At 44.1% G+C, this 25,510-nt stretch overlaps 2 protein-coding genes across 2 annotated transcripts in view; both read left to right on the forward strand.

Moving 5' to 3' along the window:
- The first annotated feature begins 6,003 nt into the window (after positions 1 to 6,003).
- Positions 6,004 to 20,755, forward strand: LOC112247169 (5'-nucleotidase domain-containing protein 2). Its single transcript, XM_024415872.2, has 14 exons — positions 6,004 to 6,557; positions 10,446 to 10,630; positions 10,759 to 10,833; positions 10,926 to 10,981; positions 11,058 to 11,151; positions 13,296 to 13,424; positions 13,939 to 13,999; positions 14,130 to 14,232; positions 14,693 to 14,794; positions 14,883 to 14,964; positions 15,052 to 15,138; positions 19,475 to 19,615; positions 19,789 to 19,853; positions 19,995 to 20,755. The coding sequence occupies exons 1-14, from the start codon at positions 6,200 to 6,202 to the stop codon at positions 20,254 to 20,256; spliced, it is 1,800 nt and encodes a 599-aa protein (XP_024271640.1). The 5' UTR covers positions 6,004 to 6,199; the 3' UTR covers positions 20,257 to 20,755.
- Positions 20,756 to 21,204: 449 nt separating this feature from the next.
- Positions 21,205 to 25,510, forward strand: part of LOC112221920 (rap1 GTPase-activating protein 1) — a 113,681-nt gene continuing 109,375 nt past the window's right edge. The window contains exon 1 of the mRNA XM_042303841.1: positions 21,205 to 21,306. The gene's annotated coding sequence lies outside the window, so the exon portion shown is untranslated. The remainder of the gene's footprint in view (positions 21,307 to 25,510) is intronic.

Consider the following 25,510-nt stretch of genomic DNA (forward strand, 5'->3'; position numbering starts at 1 on the left):
AGCAGTGGTTCGTGTTTGACTATGATTGGTGTTAAAACAATTGTAATTAAATGTAATCATACTCTACCTTAACCACAATGTATTTAAAAATGCATTGGTTTGTTATGAAAAAGAATGCTATTAATCATTTGCATATAAAAACCTTTTAATGTATATAAACAGTACATATAAGTCTGACCATCCAAAATGAATACAATCTGAACAGCATAATATAATATTGCACCATATCAAAGAAAAATAAATAATGTGCAAAACTGCAGCATCCCACTTAAAACATTAAACTGGTCCCTCCTCTCTCTTTGTTGCCATGTTATAACCAGCAGCACACAGAAATGCTGACCATATTTTGCTTTTATGTGAGATTTGCATTCAGAAAATGCAAGCTGCTTCACTTTCGAGAGGCTGATGCGGTTTCTTCTCAGTAATTATTTGTTCCGTTTTCGAGAAGACCTTCTCAGAGGGGACGGATGTGGCCACTATGCAGTCTCCCTGTCATGACTTTAATAAGCAGTGGGTAGACAGAGGCCTTGTTCTTCCACCAGCTCAGAGGATCTGAATAGGATCGGACCTCCGTTATGACATCTGCTGAGGGATTCCTTCGTGCTGCATCCCCAGTTGCTCTCTTGTCAAACAGCAGACGTTTGTGGCACTACTGCTGGTGCTTCTGCTCTATCTGATCCCTCTTCTCCCTGTTGCTCCCTGAAGAGCCTCATCAATCTCTCTGGCAACACTGAAGGCTAACTTCTTAAACCTGGGGTCAAGTGCAGCGGTTTCTGATAGCACGTGATTATATTCCATTCTGTTGTACTTTCTGTCCATTGATGAGCATAGGGTGTCCATCAACTCTGTCACGTGTCCTGTGGTTACATTTGCTTCTCTCTGACGGCTGGCTGTGATTCGCTGCTGACCCTTACACAGGAGTATCATTTTTGTGGCTGTAACATAGCTGAAAAGAGAGAACAGTAACTTATTAGTTCAGGTTCATGTTTTCTCTACTGATACTACATTCTCATCTACTGCTCATACACATATAATACTGGATTAAATAATGATGTAGTAATAACTGCTTACTGTACCTCTCTCCACTGATCTCCACAGTGACCTGCTCAAAGGGTTCCAGGACTCTGCACACCTCCTCCACCACCTCCCATTCCTCTTGGGTCAGAGCATCAACAGGTGCATTGACAATGGCCAGGGTAGAGATGATGGCATCCTTTGACTCAAACCACTTCAACATATAAAATGTTGAATTCCACCTTGTAGTGCAGTCTTGTTTAGGCCTCAGCTCAGGCATCCCCATCTGGCGTTGTGTAGACTTTAGTTTTTCAGCACCTACTGTGCTCCTGTGGAAGTATTCCACAGCTGCTTTCACTTTGTCCATAGTGGGCTTCATCACCTTCAGAGCATATCTTACAATCAGGTTGATTGTGTGGGCAAGACATGGATGATGGGTCCATTTTAAAATGTTTGTGGCTTTGGTTATGTTAGCTGCATTGTCCCTAACACAACAGGCCACTTTTCCATTTACTTGCCATCCTCTGGCCACTCTCAACAGTTCCTCTGCCAAGTTCTCTGAGGTGTGTCTGTCGCTGAACTTAAAGCAGACCAGAAGACAGATAGACATCAAACCATCTTCAATGAAGTGACGTGTAACTGACCTGTAAGAAGTGGTTATCTCTTGATGTCCAGCAGTCAGTGGTAAGGCAAACTGCAGTAGCTTTTTGGACTCTTTCCCCCACTGAAGCCTGTGTGCTCTCGTACAGGAATAAGGGATTTCGAAAGGGTTTTCCTGCTCGGAATTGTGTACATTGGATTCAGACTATTACTATAATTTCTAAAAGCTTTGTCCTCCACAATCGAAAATGGCTGGAAATCAGTGGCAATCATTTTAGCCAATGCAATATCAATTTGGCCTTGTTTTGCTACAGACATAGACGTTTGGCATAAACTGGTCCATAGAAGACTGCGTTGTTGTGGGTCGCGGAGTAGGCCTACTTGACTGAGTGGATACATCTCCACGAGTGGAGGTGCTGGCTCCACCACTATCACTAGCAGGCCCACTAGTTTCTCGAAGCGCTGCTACAGCTAGCTTCACAGTTCCCATATGCCGGTGTATGTTGTGTGTAGAATTGGTTTTATGTGACATTTGATTTTGGCAGATTCTACACTGTGCTCTAACATTGTCTACATTATTAAAATGAATCCACATGCTACTGTGCTGCCGACACATTTTCCAGCTGTTGTTTTCGCAGCTGTCCTTCCTCTCTCTCCTTGGCTGCTAAGTGTGTGACTGTGAGTGAGTTGGCTCGGCCCTCCCTCACGCATCGTTGGTTCATTGGTTGACACTGCGTGTCCAATTGACAGGAACAACAAGTGAGGCTGTATGTGTGCGCGCTTGAGCATTTAGGCCTATATTTTTTTTCTTCGTTCTTTGAATTAGTTAATTCTATTCATTTAAATCTTTTGATTATTCATATCTTAATTTTTTAAATATTTGTATAAACACAGTTGAAGTCGGAAGTTTACATACACTTAGGTTGGTGTCATTAACTTGTTTTTCAACCACTCCACAAATTTCTTGTTAACAAACTATTTTTGGCAAGTCAGTTAGGACATCTACTTACAGCATCATGTTGTGGGGGTGCTTTGCTGCAGGAGGGACTGGTGCACTTCACAAAATAGATGGCATCATGAGAATGGAAAAGTATGTGGATATATTAAAGCAACATCTCAAGACATCAGTCAGGAAGTTAAAGCTTGGTCACAAATGGTCTCCCAAATGGACAATGACACCAAGCATACTTCCAAAGTTGTGGCAAAATAGCTTAAGGACAGCAAAGTCAAGGTATTGGAGTGGCCATCACAATGCCCTGACCTCAATCCTATAGACAATGTGTGGGCAGAACTGAAAAAGCGTGTGCGAGCAAGGAGGCCTAAAAATCTGACTCAGTTATACCAGCTCTGTCAGGAGGAATGGGCCAAAATTCACCCAACTTATTGTGGGAAGCTTGTGGAAGGCTACCCGAAAAGTTTGACCCAAGTTAAACAATTTATAGGCAATGCTACCAAATACTAATTGAGTGTATGTAAACTTCTGACCCACTGGGAATGTGATGAAAGAAATAAAAGCTGAAATAAATAATTATCTCTACTATTATTCTGACATTTCACATTCTAAAATAAAGTGGTGATCCTAACTGACCAAAGACAGGGAATTTTTACTAGGATTAGATGTCAGGAATTGTGAAAAACTGAGTTTAAATGTATTTGGCTAAGGTGTATGTAAACTTCCGACTTCAACTCTAGATTCGGCTCTGATATGCGAGCTGGCTCCCAACGTTCACCTACAAGAGTCGGCTCTTAGAACCCATCACTAGTCTCTTTCAAGGTCACCCAAGTTGAGGTTCACATCTAAGGTGTCAACGAAAGCGAATCTTAATCAAACCTTTTTAGTTATTTATTTTTTATTTCACCTTTATTTAACCAGGTAGGCAAGTTGAGTACAGGTTCTCATTTACAATTGTGACCTGGCCAAGATAAACAAAAGCAGTTCGACACGTACAACAACAGTTACACATGGAGTAAAACAAACATACAGTCAATAATACAGTAGAAAAATACATCTATATACAATGTGAGCAAATGAGGTGAGATAAGGGAGGTGAAGGCAAAAAAAAGGCCATGGTGGCAAAGTAAATACAATATAGCAAGTAAAACACTAGAATGGTAGATTTGCAGTGGAAGAATGTGCAAAGTAGAGAGAAGTAATGGGGTGCAAAGGAGCTAAATAAATTAATAAATACAGTAGGGGAAGAGTTGTTGTTTGGGCTAAATTATAGATGGGCTATTACAGGTGCAGTAATCTGTGAGCTGCACTGACAGCTGGTGCTTAAAGCTAGTGAGGGAGATAAGTGTTCCCAGTTTCAGAGATTTTTGTAGTTCGTTCCAGTCATTGGCAGGAGAGGCGGCCAAAGGAAGAATTGGTTTTGGGGGTGACCAGAGAGATATACCTGCTGGAGCGCATGCTACAGGTGGGTGCTGCTATGGTGACCAGCGAGCTGAGATAAGGGGGGACTCTACCTAACAGGGTCTTATAGATGACCTGGAGCCAGTGGGTTTGGCCACGAGTATGAAGCGAGGGCCAGCCAATGAGAGCGTACAGGTCGCAGTGCTGGGTAGTATATGGGGCGCTTTGGTGACAAAACAGATGGCACTGTGATAGACTGCATCCAATGTATTGAGTAGGGTATTGGAGGCTATTTTGTAAATTACATCGCCGAAGTCGAGGATTGGTAGGATGGTCAGTTTTACAAGGGTATGTTTGGCAGCATGAGTGAAGGATGCTTGTTGCGAAATAGGAAGCCAATTCTAGATTTAACTTTGGATTGGAGATGTTTGATGTGAGTCTGGAAGGAGAGTTTACAGTCTAACCAGACACCTAAGTATTTGTAGTTGTCCACATATTCTAAGTCAGAGCCGTCCAGAGTAGTGATGTTGGGCAGGTGCAGGCAGCGATCGGTTGAAGAGCATGCATTTAGTTTTACTTGTATTTAAGAGCAATTGGAGGCCACGGAAGGAGAGTTGTATGGCATTGAAGCTCGTCTGGAGGGTTGTTAACACAGTGTCCAAAGAATGGCCAGAAGTATACAGAATGGTGTCGTCTGCGTAGTGATTGATCAGAGACTCACCAGCAGCAAGAGCGACATCATTGATGTATACAGAGAAGAGAGTCGGTCCAAGAATTGAACCCCGTGGCACCCTCATAGAGACTGCCAGAGGCCCGGACAACAGGCCCTCTGCAGGATCAGGTACTGTATAGGCTATTAGCTAAAGTAAAGTGCATTCAGGTACACACATCCCTAGAGGTTCTCTTACATTACTTAATGACCACAATCTGTGTCCTTTCTCGACGATACTGAAAACAAAATGCACGGCGAACTGGGAGCTGTTGACTGGGTATGTCGTCTACTGTGTGTAATGCTGAAGGCTTGATGCATGGCAAGATATAACAGTTGTGATGACTTGTTGAGTAGTTATAGATATCACTGAAAACCCCTTTAGTAATAGTGGCTTTTGTTTGCATGGTGGTATTGTGAAAGTGGGGTGTAATTTATCTTGATCACCCAATGAGGCACTAGTCTTAATATTTATTCTTCCTTTTTCTTCAAGAAAGCAGATGTTCTTCTAAGGGACACCCTAGAGGCAGCAAGGTGGTGCGAACGCCAAACATTTAAAGGCACCGTTTCCCTCCCTAGTGTGTTGGGATGGATGGGTAATACCGCATTACAACCCTTAAAGAACTACGGTTGTATGATGGCCTGGATGAAGAGGAACATATTCTCCTCAAGGAACCATTCATGTTCTCGTTCCACTTAGAGAGAGATTATGAGATGTTCTATGTGGAGGCAGAATGACTGTTTTTGCCTCTTTAGAGGAGCAGGAGTGAAGCCATTTTTGAGGAGTGGTCAAACCTTGTTTTTGTCTGCTGTGTTAATTGTTTCAATTGTTAATTGTGTTATTTAGTAAAGATGATGTAAAGTCACCCGAGTCTCTGGTCTCTGTACTGGAGCTGGTATAACTTAATGTACAAAACACATTCAGCTTGTCAGTATGTCTATTTGGTATAGTCTGTCTCCATTCTCATAAGGAAAGTAAATAGCATTATAAATCAGGATCGGTAGTAACTGTGTATATACACTCAATGGAATAATATAATGACAAAGTTCTAACATTTATCAACACAATTTTAACAGTACATGACATACATAACAAGTATGTTGTTCACTGCAACACTATCAGTAGCTTGTCTCAAATATAGCATGAAGCAAAAAGTGTTACAACACATGTGCTGGTACCACTTTATATAATATTTCTTACGATCTTCAAAAATGAAACACGTTTGTATTCAACGTGTGCCCTGCACGAAGGTGTGTGTTCCTATTCAGTGTCTGACTGTCAAACCTCAGATGGACAAAAAAAGGTAGGCGGGGTCAAACGTTTGACTCCGCCCACATTGAGCCCTGCCCAAACTGCACACTGTAGTCAGGGGTACTTGGAGAGTGAGAAGTCAGGCCTTTCATCTCTGCATGTTATTTATTTTATGTAAGCAGGTACCAAGTTCATTCGTCAAGTTCCGTTGAAGCAATTGTAAACTCTACGGGTATATTTTTACGCATTGGTTTCGCAGTTTTTTCTTAGAATGGCCTGCAAAAAAGTGGGTACTACACTGGGCCGTGCATTGTGGCAAAACGGTAGCAGGACACCACCCCTTTCAAGATCTTCGAAAATTATAAACTTTTCAACAAGCAGGGAATTGAAAAGTGGAGAGAAGAAATGTAAAGATCAAAGCTGTGAATCCAATTGTAGGTCGGCGTCGATGCCTTTACCTGCCGCTTGCTCCTCTACACCTGCCGCTCAAAGACATCAGGTTGGGGGCAAGAAGGGTCCCGAGGAGCCGTTGACAGTGTCTGGACGATCGTACTCCTCCACTGCCCCAAAAGCAGATCATAGGACGTACTTATGGGCACGTTATAATGAGATGAAACGGCTTGTGCACGGTAAGTAGTAGACTGACCTCACAGACGTCCTTTGTCATATTTCCTCCCCCAAACCTACTGCAAATTGAGAAATCATGTGACTAAACTGAATAACAATAAGAAACTACACTATGAAACAAATACATTACATAAAGAATGATAGCAAAAAGCTTTGGAGCACCTTAAATGAAATTTTGGGCAAAAAGTCCAACTCTGCTCCATCATTCATTCAATCAGATGGCTCATTCATTACGAAACCCACTTATGTTGCCAATTACTTTAATAATTTGGCGAGGTATAGCAAATGTATGCATGACATGCCAGCAACAAACGCTGACACTACACATCCAAGTATAACTGATGAAATTATGAAAGAGAAGCATTGTAATTTTGAATTCTGTAAAGTGAGTGTGGAGGAGGTGAAAAAAATGTCTATCAACAATGACAAGCCACTGGGGTCTGACAACTTGGATGGAAAATTACTGAGGATAACGGACGATATTGCCACTCCTGTTTGTCATATCTTCAATTTAAGCCTACAAGAAAGTGTGTGCCCTCTGGCCTGGAGGGAAGCAAAAGTAAGTCTGCTACCCAAGAATAAAGCCCCCTTTACTGGCTCAAATAGCTGACCAATCAACCCTTAGTAAACCTTTTTCTTAAAATGCTATTTTACTGTAAACAAATTGACAACAAACTATCAGCATTGCTTTTGGGAAGGACATTCAACAAGCACAGTGCTTACACAAATGACTGATGATTGGCTGAGAGAAATTGATGATAACAAGATTGTAGGAGCTGTTTTGTTAGACCTCAGTGCGGCTTTTGACATACATTACCGATCATAGTCGGCTGATGGAAAAAAACAATTGTGTTATGGCTTTACAAACCCTGCTATATTGTGGATAAAGACTTACCTGTCTAACAGAACACAGAGGGTGTTCTTTAATGGAGGCCTCTCCAACACAATCCAGGTTAAATCAGGAATTACCCAGGGCATCTTTCTAGGCCCCTTACTTTTCTCAATCTTTACTAATGACATGCCAGTGTGTCCATGTATACGGGTGACTCAACACTATACACGTCAGCTACTACAGCGAATGAAATCACTACAACACTTAACAAAGAGCTGCAGTCAGTTTCAGAATGGGTGGCAAGGAATAAGTTAGTCCTAAATATTAAAAAAATATATAAAAGCATTGTATTTGGGACAAATCATTCACTAAACCATAAACCTCAACTAAATCATGTTGAAATTGAGAAAGCTGAGGTGACTAAACTGCATGGAGTAACCCTGGATTGTAAACTGTCATGGTCAAAACCTATTGATACAACAGTAGCTAAGATGGGGAGAAGTTTGTCCATAATAAAGCGCTACTCTGCCTTTTTAACAACACTATCAACAAGGCAGGTCCTACAGGCCCTAGTTTCTACCTTAACAACACTATCAACAAGGCAGGTCCTACAGGCTCCAGTTTTGTCACACCTGGACTACTGTTCAGTTGTGTGGTCAGTTGCCACAAAGAGAGACCTCTGAAAATTACAGTTGGCTCAGAACAGGGCAGCACGGCTGGCCCTTAAATGTACACAGAGAGCTAACATGAATAATATGCATGTAGATTTCTCATGGCTCAAAGTGGAGGAGAGATTGACTTCATCACTACTTGCTTTTGTAAGAAGTGTTGACATGCTGAATGCACCAAGTTGTCTGTTTAAACTACCAGCACACAGTTCGAACACCCATGCATACCCCACAAGACATGCCACCAGAGGTCTCTTCACAATCCACAAGTCCAGAACAGATTATGGGAGGCACACAGTACTACATAGAGCCATGACTACATAGAACTCTATTCCACATCAGGTAACTGTTGCGAGCAGTAGAATCAGATATAAAAAACATGAAAATACACCTTATGGAACAGTGGGGTCTGTGAAGAGACACTCAGGCACAAATACACATGATAAGACACGCACTCTACAAACACGTACACATGGATGTTGTATTGTAGATATGTGGTAGTAGAGTAGTGGCCTGAGGGAACACACTTAATGTGTTGTGAAAAGTGTTAGGAAATGTAATATTTTAAATTGTATATAACTGTCTTAATGTTGCTGGACCCCAGGAAGAGTAGCTGCTGCCTTGGCAGGAGCCAATGGGGATCCTTAATAAATACAACATACAAATACGCTCAATGTCAGCACGGTAAACTTCAAAGGATTCCCATAATTTGTGATGTGTGTACACTTATAGTGATGGGTGCTGATGGGGAGTGATTCAGTACTACTCCCCATCTGCTACTGATGGTCTTGTCATGTCCTGGTTGAAGACATTACCGTATGCACAGGGATTATATGAGTTCATCCTCTTCTAGACCAGTGCTGTAACAGTTCATCCCTTCCCAAGGTTTGAAAGTGGGTCAAGCATGACAGCTGGATGGCAATCCTGTCATTGGTCTTGTTTTGAAAAAATGAAAGTGAGACAAATTGTTGTAGCCAACATACTCTATAATTCTACAGGCTATATTCAAAAAACGATCTCAGAACCAATCCCAAACCCCTACAGGACAGGCCATGGTCTCTGACACACTCTTTCTCATTTACCCACTAGCCACACGATTGCATATTCTGATTCATTATCTACTCCTTCTTTAGATTGTCATCATTATGTCAGCACACAAACACATGGCCATAACCTCCACTATAAAGACATAAGAAGGATCGTACTTGGTAATGTAGGTAGAAGCAGAGTTAGAGGAGAGACACAACTCTTGAGAATGAGGTTACAAACTAGATATGGTCAATCTATCACGTTGACGGCCAGCTGCCGTCACTTGTCTCATCCAAAAGACCTTGGCCCACTTATCTGTCAGCTAAAAAATGAAACACGGTAGCGTCGTCATATTCCAGGGATTTAGTGATAGATTGGGAAACCGTTGGTGATCCTCTTTTTAATCTGAGTCTGTGTGTTTGCTGTGTGGCTGTTACGATTGTTTTGGAAGAACCGGGTTGTAAACACGCAGAGCAATCACAAATAGACACTGACCATGTTTCCATAAAATATTTTTTTGCGAGAGGGCTAGAGATTCAATCAATTATGATAAACTTCACTGGGTGGTGAAAGTGCACGGTGATGAGCTTGACGCTCCTTTCCAATAAATATCGAGGGTCTTATTCTGGTGACATGATAATCGATGCTTGGCAGCAGTTTGACAAATAAAAATAATCTCGCTCTTTTGTCCATAATAATAATCTCATCATGTAGGCTATCTGTGCACTGTAGCCAACAAAGCGCAGATAGCGCTGTTGGTTAGAGCGCACGTGCCAATACCAGACTGGGCACATTCGCTATAAAACATTGTGAGAAAACCATCCGTAGAGTTGAAAATTCGATGGAAACCCATTTAACTTGTATTTCTTTATTTGTTCCATGGGAATTTTCCCTCAAAAGGTATTTGCATGTGTGCTAGGCCTAGGTCATCACACACAGCCTTTTATCTGCAACAAGTCATTTTGATGGAAATAGGCATATTGTTTTTATGCTGATTTTAGAATATTCACATGAAAATCAGGGATTTTGCTAAATCTTTATGTCCAGTGATTTAGATTATAAACACATTTGGCTGTGTGTGTGTGTGTGCAAAAGTTAATTTGCCTCTAAATCCTGTTCAGTGTTTCACATTTTTTACCCCCTATGAATTCCCTGTAATCCTGTTGTTGCTTGCCTCACTTGGCTCAGTACTTTGCTTCAGGTACAGTGCACTGCTGCTGTGCAATTGGCATCATCTAAAAAAAACATTAGTACTTAACATTGAAGTCCCAAATGGTGTAAAGCTGTAGTTATAAACATAGTATCAGTCTATTATGTTGTCTCTCTATTACAATGTATGTCTCTGTGCTGTCTCTTTCCAGACCTGATCCCACCAAGTGTGTGTAACCTGCTCAACTCCTCCACTATCTACGCCAACAACGAGGTCAGCCTAGCAGAGGTGGACATCTATGGGTTTGACTATGACTACACCCTGGCCCTCTACTCTGATGCCCTCAACACTATGATCTACAACACTGCCCGAGACTTCCTCATCGAGCACTTCAAGGTGTGTGTTCTCTAACTAACCCGCCAATAGACTAGCACATATTGTATATTCAGTTCTCCTGATAATTCCATGTATGAGTACAGTTATGGGCCCTTCTAATCTGAGCATCTTCTGCTGTTGTTTGACAGTACCCTGAAGGTATCCGCAAATATGACTACATCCCCAACTTTGCTGCACGGGGTCTTCACTATGATATTCAAAAGGTAAACCCCATGAAGCAGTTCTGCCCCTCTTTTAAACATCCAATCTCAAGGTGCAGTGCGTTTACAGTACTATATGTTTTGTCTTCCCACAGGGCCTCCTGATGAAGATAGATGCTTTCCATTACATTCAGCTGGGGACTGTGTATCGGTGAGTTTTGTTTATGGGTTGGTGAATAACACTCTGCAATATCAGTCAGTGTACTAAAACTGTGTTGACCCTATAGGGGACTGAACCCAGTTCCAGATGAGGAGGTCCTGAGGCTCTATGGGGGTACGCACCATGTCCCCTTGCAACAGGTCAGCGGCTTCTATGGAAAGGTCAGTCACTGTGTCCTTGAAGAATATATTACCTCTGGAGTTGCCTGTTAAAATATTCACTCTGAGTCCATTGACAGGATCAAGGTATTTTGTTTTAATCTGCCGCCAACAGTTATGAGGACAGGTCCTTAAAATGGCATTAGCTTTAGACGCATACAAAGCTCTCCCTCGCCCTCCATTTGGCAAATCTGACCATAACTCTATCCTCCTGATTTCCGGGAAGCTTATATGAAATCCCGCTTTGCACTCCGACGAACCATCAAACAGGCAAAGTGTCAATAAAGGACTAAGATCGAATCATACTATACCGGCTCCGACGCTCATCGGATGTGGAAGGGCTTGCAAACTAATACAGACTACAAAGGGAAGAACAGCCGAGAGCTGCCCAGTGACACGAGCCTACCAGATGAGCTAAATAACTTATATGCTCGCTTCGAGGCAAGTAACACTGAAACATGCATGAGAGCATCAGCTGTTCCGGACGACTGTGATCACGCTCTCCGCAGCCGATGTGAGTAAGACTTTTAAACAGGTCAACATTCACAATGCAGCTGGGCCAGACGGATTACCAGGACATGTACTCCGAGCATGCGCTGACCAACTGGCAAGTGTCTTCACTGACATTTGCCAGTAATATCAACATGTTTCAAGCAGACCACCGTAGTCCCTGCCTAAATGACTACTGACCAGGAGCACTCACATCTGTAGCCATGAAATGCTTTGAAAGGCTGGTCATGTATCACATCAACACCATTATCCCAGAAACCCTAGACCCACTCCAATTTGCATACCACACCAACAGATCCACAGATGATGCAATCTCTATTGTACTCCACACTGCCCTTTCCCACCTGGACAAAAGGAACACCTATGTGAGAATGCTTTTCATTAACTACAGCTCAGCGTTCAACACCATAATGCCCTCAAAGCTCATCACTAAGCTAAGGACCCTGGGACTAAACACCTCCCTCTGCAACTGGATCCTTGACTCCCTGACGGGCCGCCCCCCAGGTGGTAAGGTTAGGTAGCAACAAATCCTCCACGCTGATCCTCAACATGGGGGCCCTTCAGGGGTGTGTGCTCAGTACCCTCCTGTCCTGCCTGTTCACTCATGACTGCACGGCCAGACACGACTCCAACACCCTCATTAAGTTTGCTGATGACACAACAGTGGTTAGACCTGATCACTGACATTGATGAGACAACCTATAGGGAGGAGGTCAGAGACCTGGCTGTGTGGTGCAAGGACAACAACCTCTCCCTCAACGTGATCAAGACAAAGGAGATGATTGTGGACTACATGAAAAGGAAGACCGAGCATTTACTGCTGCTCTTGAATTATTTGTTATTCTTATCTCTTACTTTTTTCTGTCGTTGTTGTATTTTCTTAACTGCATTGTTGGTTAACGGCTTATAAATAAGCATTTACTGTAACCTGTTGTATTCGGCGCATGTGACTAATACAATTTGATTTGATATAAGCATTGTATTTTGTAAGCTCGACTTTTGTCATTACTCTTTTAGCAACTGACAAGCAACATTTCACTAATCATCTAAAAGAGCTAATCTGCTACAGGATGTTAACGTTAAAGCCTTTTTGTAGTTTAAAAGAAAATGACTGGTTATTATTGCACAAATCTTAATACATCTCTAGATGTGGTCTGACAGTCTGACTGTGGCATAGTGTTTGTTCATCAGGTTCAGTCTGTAGGGCCAGGGGCTTTGATGTTTTCACACAGGTTCACATTCTTTACATTCTTCTACATTGAATGCAGCACTGTGGAGGGAGCACACCATGCCTCCCCTGCCTTCTAATCTTCCATCACAAACATACGCCCACTACCCACAATCCTCTGGGTCTGGCACTGGGATCCCTGTCTTTATAAATTAGGGATTAGCTCTGTGTACAGGCCTTGCTCCCTGTGGACACTGGTTTAAATTTTTCCTCCATGGAATGTAACTGGTTCTAAACATGGTGCCTCATTTGAGCTAGAAGCATTAGGTGGTAATATAATGTTTATAAATAATTATTTCATGTACATTTTGAAACCGCATTTCTCTAATCACACCCAATTTAGAGTCATGGTAATACTGTATATTTTTTTTAATAAGAATACAATAAGCAGCTGATTTATCATCCACAGGGACCCAAGGTTAAGCAGTTCATGGACATCTTCTCCATCCCAGAGATGACCCTCCTGGCTGTGGCCAATGATTTCTTCATCTCCAACGACATCGAGTACGATCCCGAGCACCTCTACAAAGACGTTTCAGTGAGTGTCTCAGCACACTCTCATGTCATTTATCACCTTGTGTAATGTTCCTTCCCTCCCTCTTGCTGGTTTTCCAAACCCTCTGCCAGGTTAATTTGACCGTTTGGACACAGTGGGGGTTTTCAGCACTAGGTTCAGATCTCTGTCCTCCTCCTAGATCGAGGTTGCCAGGTATTCAGATATGTGGACTAATGAACAATAGCTGTTCTCATTCCACACTGGGGGTCAAAGGGTTTAGCTTACAGTTTGTCCTTTTCAGATTCACTTTGTCTGCCAGAAGAAACAGACGTGATCTAGCTTTGACTTTATCCTCCCTCGTCCTTTTCGTAACCAAGCTCTTCTGCCTGTTAGACTGGGTTGGAGTAGAGAGTGTGATATTCAGAACCTGACTAAATGCACTATGAGCATGTTGAATTTATCCTTATCTGTAGATACATGTTGTAACTGAATTTAAGTAGATTCATTGGCACTTGTTATTTGCATAATGCATAATGTATGTTATTTTTATCCCCAGGAAGCCATTGGAATGGTTCACATCAAAGGCTACATGTACAAATGGATCATGCAAGATCTGGGTGAGCGATGTTGGATTCTGTTTGTGGTCCAGTCAAATACCTTATTTTCAGAAGCCTGCAGAATGTTAAAGTTTGACATGTTGTTGTTTTTGTTAATCTTGTTATTTTTCCCCTCATTTCCCACCCATAGAGAAGTACATTCTGGGAAGGGATGAGACTTATGCTGTTCTGCATCGCCTGGTCAGCCACGGGAAGAAACTGTTCCTCATCACCAACAGCCCCTTCAGCTTTGTGTGAGTGTCCATCTAAGGATGAAGACCCAGGGTCATGTTGGTTTGAATGACATATTGATTGGTTGGTAAATCGACAACAGTTACGATGGATCGTGGAAGAGGATGAGTCATTCTTCTAATGTCCATTACTTGTTTTCATGGTTACCCAACATGATTGTCAGAGGAAGCACAAACACTGACGTATCATTCAGTCAGAACACTATTGACGAATGGGAAGAGTGGGCAGAAGCACTCACAGTCAGTCTGCACAGTATATTTTGGTGAATGGAATGAGCCACACCTCTGTTGCTTTCTCTGTAAGATTGGTAATGGCTGAAGTGGAACGGTATCAAATATATCAAGCACATAGTTCCCACGTGTTTGATTGCCATTCCATTTGCTCCGTTCCAACCATTATAATGAGCCGCCCTCCCCTCAGCAGCCTCCTGTGGTCCAGTCACTCTGATATCTCTGATTGTAGGGATAAAGGCATGAGGTACATGGTTGGGAAGGACTGGAGGGACTTCTTTGATGTGGTCATCGTTCAGGCAGACAAACCACACTTCTTCAATGACTGTGTCAAGTGAGTATGGAGTGTTCTTGTTGACCAGGTTGTCATGTGTTTATTGGGACCATATTCAATTTGCTCTCCAATGTTGCCCCTTTTACAGACCATTTAGACGCCTGGATGGAAATGGTGACCTCCAGTGGGACAAAATAAACAGTCTGGACAAAGGACAGATCTACAAACAAGTGTGTACACCTTCAATATTAAACTACAATGCTCATGACCTCATCTCCCCCTTAACAGAATACTGAGGCATTTAGTTTGTGTTTCAGGGAAACCTGTACGACTTCCTGAGGCTGACAGGCTGGAGAGGGTCCAGTGTGCTATACTTTGGAGACCATCTCTACAGTGACTTGGCTGTGAGTGACTATTTTATCTCACTATGATTGAAAATATGGTTTGGTTACAAAATCATAAAAAACACTCAGTTTCCAGGTTGGTAGTAACCACTACAGCAATGTCCATCCAAAACAATGAGGAGACAGTATTTCCAGTTTAGAGGGTTTGTAATGGACAGAAAACAAACAAACAAACAAACAAACACACACACACACACAACCACAAATGGAAAACACTAACAAATAGCTAATGCTACTAGGCATACTAATGCATTCTCAATGTAAATGCTAAAGCTAGCACTAATGCTAGCGGGAGCGCAAGCTAGCTAACAAACTCAACATAAATGTCAAAATACAACAACAGGAAATACTTAGCTCCAAAACCAACGGACATAAAGATCTTTAGGCGTTTACATTTTAGATGCATGCATAATAAAATGTTAGATAGCAAGGACATTGTCCACAAGAGGAAAAAGGTAGCTGAGTGAAAAAGCTGGTGCTTGTCAGGATGGAAAGCCATGTTATCTGGCTTATGCCCTGCCATGCTAGGGGTCCTAAATGAATTAACCTGAAAGTCTTGGCAATAGAGGCTGCTGATTGGTTAATATAAGAATGACTGGGGTGACCTTGGTCAAAAAGAAAACTAAAGGTGGTTAGGGTCTGAAAACTGCCTGACTAAACTAACCAGAAGGGAGTGCTACAAAGCTGGCTGTTTTTTCAGCCGCCCCCAAATGTGTTGAACGAATTTGCTTCAACTAAAAAAGCCAGCTAAGGGTCAGTAGCTTCTTGAGGTGGACAGCTGAATAAGCCGAGCGACAGTGTCACATTCTGACCTTAGTTTATTTTTTATGTCTTTGTGTTGGTCAGGGCGTGAGTTGGGGTGGGTTGTCTATGTTCCTTTTTCTATGTTATATTTTCTACGTGTTTGGCCTAGTATGGTTCTCAATCAGAGGCAGGTGTCGTTCGTTGTCTCTGATTGAGAATCATACTTTGGTAGCTGGAAGGCAAGGGACCCTGGGCACAGGCTGGGGAGTATCGCCGTCCACAGGAGGAACTGGAGGCAGCTAAGGCTGAGAGGAAACACTATGAGGAGTTGGCACAGCTGGGCAAGGAAGCCTGAGAGGCAGCCCCAAAAATGTCTTGGGGGGGCACACGGGGAGTGGGGGGGCACACAGGGAGTGTGGCAGACCTGAGCCAACTCCCCGTGCTTATCGTAAGGAGCCAAGGATGGAACCAGAGCCGGTCAGGGCGAAATTGGAGGTGAGCGACGGAAGAGAAGCAGAGACAGTGAAGGAGTTAATGGGGAGATTGGAGGAGAGAGGAATGAGGGAGTTGCTGTGTTGGTGCATGAGGCACGACATCCGCCCGACAGAGCGTGTCTGGGATTTGATGTCACCTGATTCAGCTCTCCATACTCGTCCTGAGGTGCGTGCTAGCCGTCTGGTGAAGATTGTGCCAGCCCCACGCACCAGGCCTCCTGTGCGCCTCCCTAGCCCTGCATGTCCTGTGCCAGCTCGGCGCTACAGCTCTCCAAGACGTGCTTACCATGGCGGGCATCGTACTGGTCAGGCACCGTGTTATGCGGTGGAGCGCACGGTGTCTCCAGTATGTGTTCTTAGCCCGGTGCGCTACATCCCAGCTCCCCGCATGGTGCCAGCCCTGCTCTCCAGACCTCCAGTGCGTCTCCTCGGGCCAGGATATCCTGCGTCGGCGCTGTGCACTGTGTCTCCCGTGTGTCTGCACAGCCCAGTGCGTCCTGTACCTGCGCCCCGCATGTGCCAGGCGAAAATCACCATCCAGCCAGGACGGGTTGTGCAGGCCCTTAGTTCGAGACCTCCAGTGCGCCTCCACGGCCCGGTCTATCCTGTGCCTCCTCCAAGGACCAGGCTGTCTCTCCGTCTCCTTCCTCCAGAGTCTCCCTCCAGCCCATAGCTGCCAGAGCCTCCCTCCAGCCCGTAGCTGCCAGAGCCTCCCTCCAGCCCGTAGCTGCCAGAGCCTCCCTCCAGCCCGTAGCTGCCAGAGCCTCCCGCCTGCCCGGCGCTGCCAGAGCCTCCCCTCCCGCCTGTCCGGCGCTGCCAGAGCCTCCCGCCTGTCCGGCGCTGCCAGAGCCTCCCGCCTGTCCGGCGCTGCCAGAGCCTCCCGCCTGTCCGGCGCTGCCAGAGCCTCCCGCCTGTCCGGCGCTGCCAGAGCCTCCCGCCTGTCCGGCGCTGCCAGAGCCTCCCGCCTGTCCGGCGCTGCCAGAGCCTCCCGCCTGTCCGGCGCTGCCAGAGCCTCCCGCCTGTCCGGCGCTGCCAGAGCCTCCCGCCTGTCCGGGCGCTGCCAGAGCCTCCCGCCTGTCCGGCGCTGCCAGAGCCTCCCGCCTGTCCGGCGCTGCCAGAGCCTCCCGCCTGTCCGGCGCTGCCAGAGCCTCCCGCCTGTCCGGCGCTGCCAGAGCCTCCCGCCTGTCCGGCGCTGCCAGAGCCGCCCTTCACTCTGGCGCTGCCAGAGCCGCCCTTCACTCTGGAGCTGCCAGAGCCGCCCTTCACTCTGGAGCTGACAGAGCCGCCCTTCACTCTGGAGCTGACAGAGCCGCCCTTCACTCTGGAGCTGACAGAGCCGCCCTTCACTCTGGAGCTGACAGAGCCGCCCTTCACTCTGGAGCTGACAGAGCCGCCCTTCACTCTGGAGCTGACAGAGCCGCCCTTCACTCTGGAGCTGTCGTCTCTGATTGAGAACCATACTTTGGTAGCTCTTGCCCACATGGGTTTTGTGGGTAGTTATTTTCTGTTTAGTGTGTTTTGCACCTGACGGAGCTGTTTCAGTTGTTTCTTTTGTTCCTTGTTATATTTAGTGTTCAGTTTATTAAAATAATGATGAACACTTACCACGCTGCATCTTGGTCCTCACCTTCTTCCACCAACGGTCGTTACACTCACCTCGTACTCAAGCCACTCTGCCAGGTGAAGTAGGGTTGGAATGGGTATCTTAGAATACCTTGGTGTCATCACTGTCCATTAATCCTGTGATACACTGGAGGGCAAACTGGTGGGGCTGGCCAATTCAGTTCTGTGAGGGAATCCAAGGTGGTTCTGTATGGGTACGTGCTGTTGCTGTAGGAGTCTGCATTTAGCAACACCTCTTCCAAATTCAGGTGGTCAACAAGTATATGAAACTTGAAGCAATCTGTTGCATCTACGGGCAGCACATTCTCGAGGGCTAACTCCCGTGGGTCTTATTTGACGAAGTTGGGGATGTTAGGAGTTGGTTCCGGTAGGTGCGCTCCCAGCTGGGCGGAGAAGGTGTGCGGTAGCAGACAGGTGCGTGACAACGACGATCAGGAGAGTAGTCGCAGTGGCGGCGATCAGTTGAGGGCTGATGACGGCGATCAGATGTAGGCTGCCGACGACAGTCGGGTGTCGGCTGACAGCGGCGGTCAGGTGTCGGCTGGCGGCGGTCAGGTGTAGGCGATGGCTCACGATTAGTGAGGATTTGATTGAGTTGATGATGACAATGATGATGACTGGTTTGGGTCGGGGAGCTCTCTGATCCCGAGTTCTTCAATGAGCTGTTCGATCATATCACGCTGCCTTTGTAACCTCAGTGTGTCCTCTCTGGTTGTCAACAGCTATGCCAGCTCAGGCTGACGTTGATCTTGATGACCTCGAGTCGGGGTGTGCCTGCTGTGGGGTGCTGGTGAGTTGGCAACCGATGAGAATGAGGCTCCATCCTCAATGTTGCGACACAGCCTGGGAGGGGAATTGAACTGCTGGATACTCATTGAAGCGGATGAGGTTAGCTCTTCCTAATAATTCCATTATCTCAACTTGTCACTCTCCTCTTCAGTTAGCTTCAGGCACGTTGTGAGCATTCTGGAAGAAGAGCGGGTGCTTCTCTCATCTTTTGTAGGAGTTTAGCTGCTGCAGGTCTGGTTGTGAGAGAAAGTAATTCCTCCCACTGTGACCTCTACTCGTGGTCCCTCGTTGGGGTGGTCTGTATGGTGTTCTCTTCCTTGACTCGTAGCTTACCTCATAATCGACTAGACAATTTGGAGAGCGAGTCTGATGGAGGTGACGAAACATTACTTGTGGAAGTTGTTCTCTGGTGACTGCCATCCTTGGGCTTTAGCAGGTATTGCTTCCGGCTCATAAAGTCCATATTTTTCAATGATGATAATGATAACCTAGGAACCAATATACTACACACATATTGAACTCCTATGAACCCAATCATAACAATTATTAAATGTGTGTTCATGCTGCCTGCTGAGAGGTGAAACCCAAGCTCACTCTTTGGTGAACAAAAGATTATATTCTTTCACTCACTAATTAAACCTTGGAGCTGGTTTACTGTCCTTTACATGGTATTCTCCCTCTTCAAGGATCTGATGCTGCGTCATGGGTGGCGTACGGGAGCCATTGTGCCTGAGCTGGATCTGGAGACCAAGGTGGTGAACACAGAACAATATGCCCAGAGCCTCACATGGCTTCAGGCCCTCACAGGCCTGCTGGAACGCATGCAGGTACACTCCTCTGGGGAATAGACACTGGCATGTTTTCCCTTCTCCCCATATTAACATACATACAAGGTCTCTTTTGAATTCATTATTTGATAAGGAGCGGTATCTGTACATCTTAAGGATGATTGTCAAGTTCTTCCCATACAGTAGCTGACTCTTCTCATGTCCTTTTGTAGATGCATCGGGATTCACAGTCTAGGGAGGTTCTGCAGGATTGGCTGAAGGAGAGAGAGGAGCTCAGGTTGGTCAGATGGATTTAGTGGTACTAATTGAGTACCTTTTACTCTGGACATTGAAGTGATTAGGATTTCATATCTGCAGAGCCTGAAAATGACCCACTTGTATTTGTATTCTCTTCCTCTCTTGTCCCTTTTTATTACAGACTAAGAACAAAGAACCTCTTCAACCCCCAGTTCGGCAGCATCTTCCGCACCTGTCACAACCCCACCTACTTCTCCCGCCGCCTGTGTCGCTTCTCAGACGTCTACATGGCCTCCATCAGCTGTCTGCTGAACTACGACCTCTCCTACACCTTCTACCCCCGACGCACCCCTCTGCAGCATGAGGCGCCCCTGTGGATGGACCAGCTCTGCACTGGCTGCATGAAGACCCCCTTCCTGGAGGAGATGGCCCACATTCGCTGAGCCAACAATGGGTTCTCAGAACTGGGTTCTCAACATGGACATAAAAAAAACAGACCACTAGGGGGAACTGTAGATTAAATACATTTAGGTCATTGCTCTTACTGTAAGTGAACACTGTGAGTATTATCATGGCCTATATAGGAGTTACTCTGTGGCAGACCTGATATAAGTTAACTAATCATAGACACAAAAGAATATGTTTGCACTTTATAAACCTTAATCACCCTTCATTGTACATTATTAGTTATTAACTAATGGGTAACACCCATCTCTGTGAGACTGGCACACAATACAGCTGGTTGCATTTGATGACCGGCATGCAAAGACAGACGAAGCATGTGCCCATAATGGACACTGTCTGTTCTATGGAGAAGACATAGCTAGTAATGTATGTTGTTCATTATGTATGTTGAAAATACCGTAGCTGCTTTTAAAACCTGTTTTTGTGCCTGTATACATTCAATAGAGTATATGACCAAATTAAAATACATTTGTCACTGATCTAACACGAGGCGGCCAGTAGTTTCATTTGTCGTGATGTTGCATGTGTCGCCTATGATTGTTGAATGTCCATAAAATGGAATTATGCATCGTGAGAATGAAATATATAAATCAAGAAATGTGTATGAACCTTTGAGGTAGGCATCTATTTGAATGGATTAGAGCTTTTCCCAAGTCTACCACTTCCTCAGCTATCACATAGGCTAGGTCTAGGCTGCTTACTATCATGAAAGCACTTTGCCAGGAAATGTTTCCATAATGCATTTTTACATTTAATTTCACGGCTGTCATCAGTCAGAACTTCCGAGAAAAAACAACGGTTCCCAGGCAAGAGCTGGCATATGTTCTCGAAGCTCCTAGTATGATATAAACTGAAGGCATAGGCTATTTTGCACATTTTTCTTCATAATGATCTCATTGGCTGGTGGTTGCACGTCGCTAGGCAGCACCTCACCACCAGCGTGAGGGTACCAGTGCCACCTCAGCTGCGCACGAGACAGACCAAGCAAGCTCGCGAACTCCTGGCTGCCACTCCTGTCAAAGAAAGAGGTACGCTGAAAAACATGCATGTTTGATACTTATTTAAAGCTTTATTGCGTATTGAATCTGGTTTATTTGGATACATACTCGTTTGACAGTGTTTGTGTAGTTTAAACGGGCATGGAGTGAGAATTAGAAAGTGAACATGTTTGAACATTGAAATGTTTTTTTTTTTTTTGCGACATTTCTTGTTCAGTTTTCACTTCTGTAGACTGCTAGAACATTTCCATAAAAGCCATGGAGCCAAGTTGTATTCATAAATGCCACTAAATATCATGCTAGTTCTAATACTGAGTGTATGAATTGTAGCAAAGGAGAATGGGAGTCGCAGTTATTTTAATATTTTCTACCACAGAGGAGAAAGCTAAGAGAAATATAAATTTTAAAGCTTAATTTAAAGGTACTAAATGTAACAAACTATTGTTGTCAAATTGACTGGGGCCAGAAAATATTTTGTTGTCGAATTCACTGGTCTGTTGTTGAGTTGAAAACCAGAGCCGGTCTGTTGACCAATAAGAAGGCTGCACCATTAGAACGCAATTTGGGGCAAAATATTTGTGGGGGTAAAATAGTGTTTCACAACATCATTCCACTATTACTGTAGATGCATCAAGGAAATTTTCTGAAATTACACTGCAAAAATATTGCATGTAGCATTAATGTCAGATGAATGTAAACAACAACTTTATGAAAACACATACATCAGGGTGTGGTTTAGGAAGTTGCATGCCAGTAAACCAATATAAGGAGGAGCTGTCACAAGCAGAACTCTCAATAGCAGAGGCATTTTATTCCTTGATTTAATTCCCCAAGACTCTTGCTGTAGTTACCCAGCTGGTGTATCTGTCAGAATGGGTTGTTCACATTAGCCTTTTAATTGTGTCCCATGTCGGTTAAATTGATTTTGACTGTAGCAGCATGTTATGCGTAGGTTATCTCCTCTGACATGTATGATGTATTGATTGATATTCTCCTTGTCTCAGCTGTTCTAAGGGAATTGACCCAGTCATGGAGCTGACAGGGGCTGTACATCATGGAACTAAACTGGCTTATAGGCCATTCATCATGTTCACCAAAGCCAGTAGGGGGGTTCGGGGGCATCCTCCCCTGGCAAAATGTATTTAAACAGCTAAATGCATGAATTTGGAGCACTTTGAAATTAACATTGAGAGATTAGATGTGCAGTAATTATAATCCATAGAGCAGCTTTAAGTGATACAGTCTGCTGTGTGCTCACTCCTACTCTGCCTCTCTCCATCACTTTCTCTATGTCGTCTGTTGCTGTCCCTCGTGTCTGCCCTCTTCTGTTGCTGTCTCTTGTCTATCCCCCTCTCTCATCTTGCCCTGGTTGTAAAAAGTGTAAAAGTTAACAATTGTTTTTAATAGTAATTTTAAAGGCTTTTTCACCTCACCTGTAAATTCTTTGTAAACCATGTTTAAATTTTTCACTGTCTGTATTTCACCTGTTATAATTTGTGCAAATAAATAAAATGAAATAGAATCTATAGAACAGCTTGAAGTGATACAGTCTAATGTGTGCTCAACCCACCTCTGTTCTTTCTCCATCTCTTGTGCCACTTTCTGTGTCTAATTTGGTGTCTCTCCATCATATCCTTATCTTCTGTTGCTATCTCTTTGTCTTGTCTCGTGTCTCTTTCCATCATCTACTTTTCTGTTACTGTCTCTGTATCTGGTGTGTCTCTTTAGTTTTTCAATCCAAAACGGTCAAGGGGATACTGGGTTAGCTTAACTTGTTTTGGGCCTGTGTCTGGGTCACCTAAATCATCCTCATCCCTAAAGTTGCCACTGGCTGTTGCTGTCCTAAGTGATCCACTGGCCTGCTATTCTCATCTGTCCTCCTCCTGGGCTCATCCCCAATGTAGCAAGGTAGAGGTACAACATGTCATTAGTTTGTTTAAAAGGGCGACTGCACTTCCTGATTTGGCATGTTTTAGATTTGGTTCATTAAGAAATGCTAGCGACTATGACTGAATTCAAACGCGAGTTGGTTTCGGGGTGAGGTTTGATGTGTGTGTGTGTGTGTGTTCGCACATGGGAAGAGTTAGCCAAAGTATTTAGCCAATTAGCTTCAGCCTGCTCGTGTGCAACCTGACTGACTTTCCGGGGCTATGTTAGGGACCGTCAATAACTTACTTAATGTAAATGGGACAGTATCTTTTCGTTGTCTCATTAAATGTTTTCAATATTTGATATGAATTTCTAAAATTTATCGTTGGTTTGAGGTTTTTAAGTCATTGAAATTTGGAGCTATTGGAATTTTAACATATTGTACATTGTACATTATTGTACATTATGTACATTGTGAAATTTACCAACGGTCCATTATTAGCCCCATAGGGATATTTAAAGTCAACCCAAATTTACCACAGGCATGACGATAGGGTCGCCTGCAGCTGCACTCTGAATTGATGATTACTTGTGTGCTGCCAGCTGTGGGCATATGGGCAGGATTGAAACAAACCCAACCTTAATTTACTTTGTGATGCAGTCACGACGTAAAGTCTCACAAAACTCTGTTTTGGATGAGACTGACTGTGACAAAAATGATCCTATTTACACTGTGTAGTCAATTTTAACAGTAGGATAAATGTTTGACTCATTGATGCAACATGGGCTGTACAGTAACAGACAGTTACATGACCTACAGCATGATCAAGCAAGTGCATTTTTCCGAAATTTCGAACCACTAAACAACTATTGATTTAGAACCAGAGAGTTCCCGCAAGTCGCAAAGAAAACAGGAGCTGCCTCCACTATTCCAGCACCATTTCAACATCAACAAATCACCAATCAACTAAAGCTAAATATGATGAGCCTCATGGTTTGGATTTCTGTGTGTGTGTGTGTGTGTGTGCGTTCTTGTAAGTAGAAAAATATGTTGACTCACCCTACTTCTTGAGAAATTACAATGTCATCCTCCTCTCTTTCATGTTGACGAAACGGTCTATCACTCTGTCATACAGTACACATTTTCATTTTTTGTTGTCCTAGGCTACCTGGCTAAAACGCTTGCTCGCTAGCCAAACTTTCATTCATGGGCAGCGTTAGCTACTTAACATTAGCCTTCTACTGTACATCTAGCTACATATTGAACTTCCATCCTCTCAGGCCAGGGGCACAACAAAGGTTGGCTCAGAATCGTGTTATAAAATCAATGGCCAGTATGGAGTCCAAATCCCTATCTTCATCCATGGCAGTAGCTACAGTAGCTAGCCACCGGAGGATAACAACAGCTTGCTCAGTTTAGCTCAACGCTGATTGGCTAATGTTTTATACTTTTTTTGTCAAGGTAGGCCAGATGCTCGCTGTCTTCCCTTGCATTCAATGCTAGGGACGGCAACAATGTCATACCTGTTTGGACCAGACATCAGATAGATGGCCTACGCGTAGAGAGACAGAGGGGCGCTGTTTCGCTCGCTTGGATGCTTTCTCCTCAGCCTCTTACGAATTGTAGGAAAATTGTGAAACACAGAGAGATGAAATATACATGATTTACATGTTTTGAAAACAATTTATTGGTCCATTTTCTGGGGAGTAACCCTTCCCTTGGCATCCATGAATACACGCCATTGTAGGACACGTCTCCTTGACTAAATGACTTAATGTCTCCTTCCATACACTGCCATGGATAATTGTGCTCAATGTATAGGACCGAAGAAAATGTGGCATTTTCTGGATGTGACATTTTCTGTGTGTCTCGGTGTCTTATCGATCCATGATGACCATGTGAGACTCTTTCTGTGAGACTCCGAGTGAAGAACTGGGTGTGCGTCCCAAATGGCAGCCTATTTCCTACAAAGTGCAGTGCACTATATTGAGAAAAGGGTGCCATTTGGGAAGCATCCTGAATGTTTCCTCTTCAGGCTGCTTCAGAGCTGAGCAGTGTGTGTTTTCCCAGGTTGACCCTCCAGCATAGGTAATGGGCTGCCAGTACAGTGTTCCCCTTGGCCTACTGTGTCGGTTGACAGTTGGTTGGCATCGTCTAAAAACAGATTCCCCAGTATCTCGCTGTTGACAGTTGGATTTGTGATTTCCTCTCTTGGCAAGGATTATTTTGATTGAAATCCAAGTGAAAGAAAGAGTTTGAGTATCTAATTATCGCAGAAATTGTTGTAAATTCGTCAGGGTATGAACTCTACAAGGTGTTGAAAGCGTTCCACAGGGATGCTGGCCCATGTTGACTCAAATTGGC

Source organism: Oncorhynchus tshawytscha, linkage group LG22 (genome assembly GCF_018296145.1).
Source record: "Oncorhynchus tshawytscha isolate Ot180627B linkage group LG22, Otsh_v2.0, whole genome shotgun sequence".
In the NCBI taxonomy this organism is placed as follows: domain Eukaryota; kingdom Metazoa; phylum Chordata; class Actinopteri; order Salmoniformes; family Salmonidae; genus Oncorhynchus; species Oncorhynchus tshawytscha.

Bases quoted from the DNA above. Each gene is read 5' to 3' on its own strand.
- LOC112247169 (XM_024415872.2), top strand. From the start codon at position 6,200: ATGGCCTGCAAAAAAGTGGGTACTACACTGGGCCGTGCATTGTGGCAA. The intron at 6,558-10,445 runs GTAAGTAGTAGA...GTCTCTTTCCAG, and splicing joins GATGAAACGGCTTGTGCACG to ACCTGATCCCACCAAGTGTG. The intron at 13,425-13,938 runs GTGAGTGTCTCA...TTTTATCCCCAG, and splicing joins ACCTCTACAAAGACGTTTCA to GAAGCCATTGGAATGGTTCA.